Source organism: Diabrotica virgifera, chromosome 1, assembly GCF_917563875.1.
Source record: "Diabrotica virgifera virgifera chromosome 1, PGI_DIABVI_V3a".
NCBI lineage: Eukaryota > Metazoa > Arthropoda > Insecta > Coleoptera > Chrysomelidae > Diabrotica > Diabrotica virgifera.
The window spans coordinates 159,530,838-159,537,287 of record NC_065443.1 but is presented as its reverse complement, the minus strand read 5'-3'; the positions used below and the strand labels follow the sequence as shown (position 1 = coordinate 159,537,287).

Below are 6,450 nucleotides of genomic sequence, written 5' to 3'. Positions count from 1 at the left end.
TGCGCCTGCACTCATACCACCTTACTACATCCGGAATCAGAGATCTCGTCCAGGCTGCCTTTTAGACCTCGGCTGCCCATTCCCTCTGCCACATCTCTAAACTTCTGTTTCGTTCTTGAGGTCCTGAACCAATTGCCCCGTTACCCCTCTGATACATTCGGACTCTTTCTTTGGCCAGAATGTGCACCGGAACAGAACCAGCCACAACCTGTAAGGCAATAGTTGATACGGTTCTGTACGCGCTGCACACCCTGATCAGAGGTTTTCTCTGTACTCTAAGAAGCATGTATATTTCTTCATATTTATTCATATTTCTTCTTCTCCAGGGCCTCGTGCCATACTGGGGCTCCGTATAGTGCGATGGATAAAATTGATTGCAATATTACCGCTCTTTTATGAGATCCAAGACCCCCTATATTTGGCATTAACTTGCTTAACGTGGAAGTCCTTTCTTCCGCTTTCCGACATGCCTCTTGCACGTGTGGTCCGAATGTCCGTTTGTCGTCAAAAGTAATTCCTAGATATTTAACTATCTTCTGGGGTCTTATTTCAGAGCCTTTGTACTCAAATACTATATCTTTTCTATCTCTCGGTCCCCTCAAGTTTATCGCTTCTGTTTTCTCTACTGCTTTAGGTCATTTCTTTCTATCCATTCCGCGGTTGTCTTGATTGATTTGTTTACTCTCTCTCTTATACCCCAATTCATGTCGTCTTCTACTAGTAGAGCCAGGTCGTCCGCGTATGCAATTGCTCTTACTCCTCTCATCTTATCTACTTCTAGTACCCCGTTGTATAGTATGTTCCATAGTGTGGGTCCCAGGACCGACCCTTGGGGTACTCCCGCGGTCATTTCCATTTTTTTATATGCATACGGTTCTCTCGGACAGATAGTCCTTTATTATGTTGGACGATTCTGTCTACTATGAGGCCCCAGTTTGCTGAATTAAAAGCGTTTTTTATGTCCAACAGAACAAGGACCACCCATCTTTTTTTGCTTGCTCTAGCCGCGTCTCTTATCCAGGTCGCGGCATCGACGGTCGATCGACCTTTTCGAAATCCGTATTGTTGTGATAATACTCTCTCATCTTCCAACATGCCTTCCAGCCTTTTCTTGATAAGTCCCTCGTAGAACTTACCAAGGCAGTCCAGGGGGCATATTGGCCGATAAGAGGATGCTGAATCGGGGGGTTTCCCAGGCTTTATGAGCAAAACAAGGTTCGCTTCTTTTAAGTCCCTGGGAAACTCTTGCTTCTGCAGTAGGTCGTTGAATATTCTTCTGATCAAACCTGGTTTCTCCGTTGCTATTATCTTAATTGCCTCTGGTGGCAGCCCGTCGGGGTCGGAAGCTTTCCCCGTCTTCATCTCCTGACCAGCGGTTTTTATTTCCTCTTCCGTGAACTCCTCCACCATCGTTGGAAAGCTTTTTGTAAAAGTTTGAATGTCCTTAGTGGGGAAGAGGAGTTCAACCGATTTCATCCGCTGGTCCTCGTCCAGTTTATATGGGGCCATTATCCTTAATGACTTCATGGTAATTTTGTAGGCATCACCCCATATATCCTCATCCAATGCTTTTATCAGGGTCTGCCACTTTTCCTTTTTTTCTTGTTTTAGTTTTTTATTCAGTGTTTTCTTTAGTTCTTTGTAGATTCCTTTGAGCTCGAGGTTGCCCTGGCTTCTCGTGTAATTCCTTCGAGCTCTGAGGCATCTTTCCCGTAGACCTTCTATCTCATCCGTCCACCAGTAGGGGGATTTTTTGTTATTCTTTTTCTTCACGGTGGCCAACTTTGCTGCATTTTCTAATGCTCTTCTCAGTTGGCCAAGGTCAGAAATCTCTTCCTCGTTGATCTTTCTGACCTCCGATAGGTATGTGGTTTTGTTAAAATAGATTTCGGTGTTTCCTATCGGTCGTCTTACTTTCCCTTTCACCTTAACCTCGTACTGGATGTAACGGTGGTAGGTAAATAACTGGTCGTCGAGGACATCCCATCCCTGTATTCTTTTGGATAGCCCTTCAGTTGCGATAGTTACATCAATATGTGTCTGGCTGGCCCCTCTTACAAAAGTTGGTTTATTATTATTTAAGCCTGGAGGCCAGCCTGGGCTACCCATTCGTTCCAAAGTTCCCCCTTTTTGTCATATATGGGGGAACCCCATAACCTCGATTTAGCATTGATATCCCCGGCAACCAAGATTTCTTTCTCTCTTGTGGCGGCGCTCATTATCTCATCTACAATAGTCTTGTATCTTAACATAGGGATGTTCGGTGATATGTAGCATGCCAGGATGCTGAAATCCCTCAGTTTGATGAGTATGTGATTTCCGCCTCTGACAATGCCCCGCACCCTAGATCCCTATTTCTCATGAGCACCGCCACATTTTTGCCCTTATCTTGTACCCATCCACCGTTCGATGTTATTTTTTTGTTTGGTTCGGGGACGATGAGCAGGTCAGTTTCCAGCTTGCAGGCTTTTAAGTGGACAAGATCGTGTGCTCTACGTGCTCTGCCCACGTTCACCTGCAATATCCGTATACCAGGTTGATCCTTGAGGTCCGTTTTGGTTCAGTTCCCTAGAGTCGTCCCTGCATCGGATTCGCCTTTTTTTGAAAAATTAAAATAATTAAAAACTAGAATAAATAAATAAATGAGTATAATAGATAAAATGAATAATCAAAATAAATAGGTAAAATGTGTATAAATAAAATAGTTTGGTAAATAGAAATAGTTAAAATAGTAACATAGAGTTAAAAGAGCTAATGTAAATAATAAAATAGATCTATAAAATAATAAATTAGTAATTTTAAAATTTGTATAAATAAAATACAACCTAGGTGGGCTGTATATGGGCCCACCCTCGTTTTCCAGGAAGTCTATTTCGTTCCTTTTATTCGTTTCTTGGGGGTTCTCCCTCATCCCCCCTTCCGTACACTAGGGCTCGATAGGCTGGACAGGCCATCCTGTCCATTCTATGCCCTTCCTCTTTGCAAACTGAACAATATGCTTTATTATTACAGTTTGCGGAAGTGTGTCCTGTTTTCAGGCAGTTATAACAGCAAGCCGCCCTGCTCTCCTCTTTACACTCGTAGGCACTGTGGCCAAACTTTAGACACTTAAAACATCTCACCGGGGCGTACCTCTCCATTACCGGGCATCTTGTCCATCCGATCTTAATTGTGCCATACCTCCTCAGTTCTTCTGCTTTGGAGGGTCGTACGGCTATTGTGGCCACCTGCTCCCCGTGTTTATTCGTCCTCAGTACTTTTATGCCAATTTCTCCTTCCGGGATGCCCGTATAGCTTTTGATCCCTTCTCTTAGACTTTTCTCACTCACTCCTGGGTCTAAATTCGCTATAGTGAAGAAATGTTCCTTTCTCCTTATTGTTGTATTTATTCCTTGCATTTTGTTGTTAAGTTCTGCCTTCAGTTTTTGTGCTGCTCCCCTCCCCTTTATCTTTACTAGGAGATCCCCCATTTGTTCTTTTTAACCTGTCTACTTGGATCCCCATCTTTCCTATGTCTATCTTATTCTTCATCTCACTTAGTGCCTCGTTGTATTTTTTCTCTTTGTCCATTTTTATAAGGAGAGCTTCCTCTTGTTCCACTTTCCTCTCTGCACCGAATTCCTTACCTCTTACTAAAATCTCCCAGGATATAGTTTATCCATGTCCTACATATTCGAGGGCTTTCCTTATAGTCTCTTTATTCAGGTCGTTTGCGACTACGACCCTCACGACCTCTGGGATTTCGTTTGTCTCCTTCCTTATTTCCTTTATCGCTTTTACTGCCATATTGTATGCGTCTCCCCCCTGTTCTTTTTCTAATCTGGCAACGAAAGTATACCATGTTGTTTTTTTATTTGCTTTTCTTCTGGTGTTCTCCAGGTAATTTATTTCTCCCTCTTCTATTTCTTCTAGCATCTCCGCTAGGTCCTCCCCTACGTCTTTAATTGTGTTTTCTACGTCTTTATCTTTCGCGTCCTTTTTTGTAAAAACAAGACCGTTTTTTTTCTACTGTTTCCAGTAGGCCCGCTTGTTCCCACTTTGTCTTTTCATATAGTTTCTCTTCCCATTTAGTGTCGCATATGCTCATAAAAGTTTTTTTCCCTCTCCCCATATTTAAGGCCCTTTTGATTTTTTATTGTTCTTGTTTCTGCCTCTCTTGCTCCACTTTTAATTTACAGTGGTCACATTTTAATTCGTTTGGTGTTTTTTCCGTTGTACTATCCTCCTCCTTTTTGTTGTTGGTGGATTTTATAATCCCTATCAATTTTTTTAAATCGTTGTCCATCTCCACCTTTTCCTTAAGCTGCTCGCTTAATTTATTGAACATTTCTTCGAATTTTGTATTTAATTCCTCCAATTTCCTATTTATTTTTTCCTGTTTGGATTCATTTAGAAACCGTATGCTCTCCTCCAGCCTTTCCCTCTTGAGGTCATTTATCCTCTCCATGCTTTCAGCTTTCCTTTTTTTGATGTTTATGATCTCCTTACGCTGATATTCATCTAGGAAGATTGACGCCAGCACACTTTCTTCGATACTCTGCCATCCTTCTTTAATGTTGTCTACTTCTTCCTCCTGTGGTTGTTTCTCCCCTATCTGTTCTTCCTCGTTTTCACTATATTCTATCATTTCCTCCTCTACTAATGTCGACTGCTTTGCAACAGTTGACCTATTCATTTTTTGTGTCTTCTTACAAGTTCCCTCTCAACACTATTCATCATTTCTCCTTCCAATTCTTTTTTTAAGTCGTCTTGCGACTGTTCTTCCCTATTCTTTTTATCAGTCTCCGTTGCATTGTCCATATTATCTCGCCGATGGTCGTCATTGTTGTCACCTGTCAGTTTTGTTTTTTTTTTTATATTACTCATAAATGGTCCCACGAGCAGGGACGTGCTATACGTCAGGCGCGGCAGTGCGCCCTTACTGCGCTAAGGCTTAGGTACTTCGGGAGGTCGCCAGGTATCTCTAAGGGATCGTTTGTGATGCTCTAACCCTCGCATCTCTCACATCTTTGGCAGGATGCCTTCCATCGTGATAGTGGGGATTATTTTATTGAGGTTTACTCCTCTAGGCTTTTTATCACGGTTGCCTCCGGACGCAGTGGCAGTCTGTATTCACAGGCTACCTGGAGTTTCCGCGTAACTGCTGCCTGCCCTGCTACGCGGGATTTGGGATGGATGTGTGGTGGAAAAGGTACATTGGTGGGGTAAGACATGGCGGCTACACGTAGTGGGTATGTCGAAAAAGTTTTCGAAAGAGATTTGTGATCGAAGTCCGACGGCGGAGCCCCCCGCGAAGTATTTGGGGCCCACCATCGACCTTCGGTCACAATGCTGAGGTGGACGAGATTAACTTTTAGGGACTAGAGTAGCCGTAGGGAAGTTGGAGGGTGAAATACAACTGCTGAAGGCGAAGGCGCCGCAGACTGCTCGCCTCAGTTGCGACGCCTTTTAGCGTCCAGCGGCGGTGTCCGCGCCCACCCGGTGCACAGTCGCTGGACGCTGGGACTGTTCTTGGTTTCACCGATCGTGCTCCCCTCACAATTTTAGGGACCACGACCGGTTACTCGGCCCTCCCACCGTCGTCGCTGTAAAAATACAATCCCAGGGAGAGTGACCGTGTGACCTAGGTATATAATATATTATACACTTCGACACTGTCAATCTCACTTTCATCTAAGTCGAATGTGATATCTTGATTTGTCGACATGTAGCGACATTAATTACGTAAAAATTACAGCAATAGGACAGTAATCTGTTATAACAATCTAAAATCCGAGCCTTCTAAAATTTGCAAGTCAAACAGACTGATAACTAGTAGACAATGCAGAAATATACAATTATTGCATTTCCACAACCTCTCTATTTATCTAGGTAAAAATCCAACGAATTTTTGCTTCTTCGTACTCAAAAAGTGAGCAGAACTAAGGTAATGAGACGCAGCTTAAAATTAATTAATTTGCTTCAGAGATTTCATTACTTTAGTTTTTTATACAGGTTGTAGAACTCATTCGTAGATTCCTCCATTGTCCATCATTTATCGGTCCGTTTGGCTTGCAAATTTTAGATAGCTCGGATTTTATGCTGTTACCAGAATGTTTTATTTCCAGCCTAACAGATCTATAATGCTTCTGTACTTTAGATTTGTCTTTATTTAAATAGATTTCGCTATTGCGCCCATTAGCAAATAATTTCGTACTATTTTGTTTTTTCATCTTTTTCTTTGTTTGAATTTATTTTAATTTCAGTATAAGTCCAAACCAGCTCAGTTTTTTTAGTAGGCTGTTGATATTGAACACTAGGTATCGTCTATTGTTGTGAAAAGTCTGGTTTAGAACAATAATTTGAATATGCCCCCGCTTAAAAAGTTTTATAAAATTAGAAAACAATTTAGAACAGCTAATCTACGTTTTACACTTCTATCTTCTAACTATCTTTACTAAATTGCTATCT

The 6,450-nt window shown here is 42.1% G+C and overlaps 1 protein-coding gene across 1 annotated transcript; it reads right to left on the bottom strand.

Moving 5' to 3' along the window:
* Positions 1–4,132: 4,132 nt before the first annotated feature.
* Positions 4,133–4,675, bottom strand: LOC114332017 (arginine and glutamate-rich protein 1-B-like). The gene has a single exon (XM_028281713.1). The coding sequence runs from the start codon at positions 4,673–4,675 to the stop codon at positions 4,133–4,135; it is 543 nt and encodes a 180-aa protein (XP_028137514.1).
* Positions 4,676–6,450: the final 1,775 nt, after the last annotated feature.

Bases quoted from the DNA above. Each gene is read 5' to 3' on its own strand.
- LOC114332017 (XM_028281713.1), bottom strand. From the start codon at position 4,675: ATGAATAGGTCAACTGTTGCAAAGCAGTCGACATTAGTAGAGGAGGAA.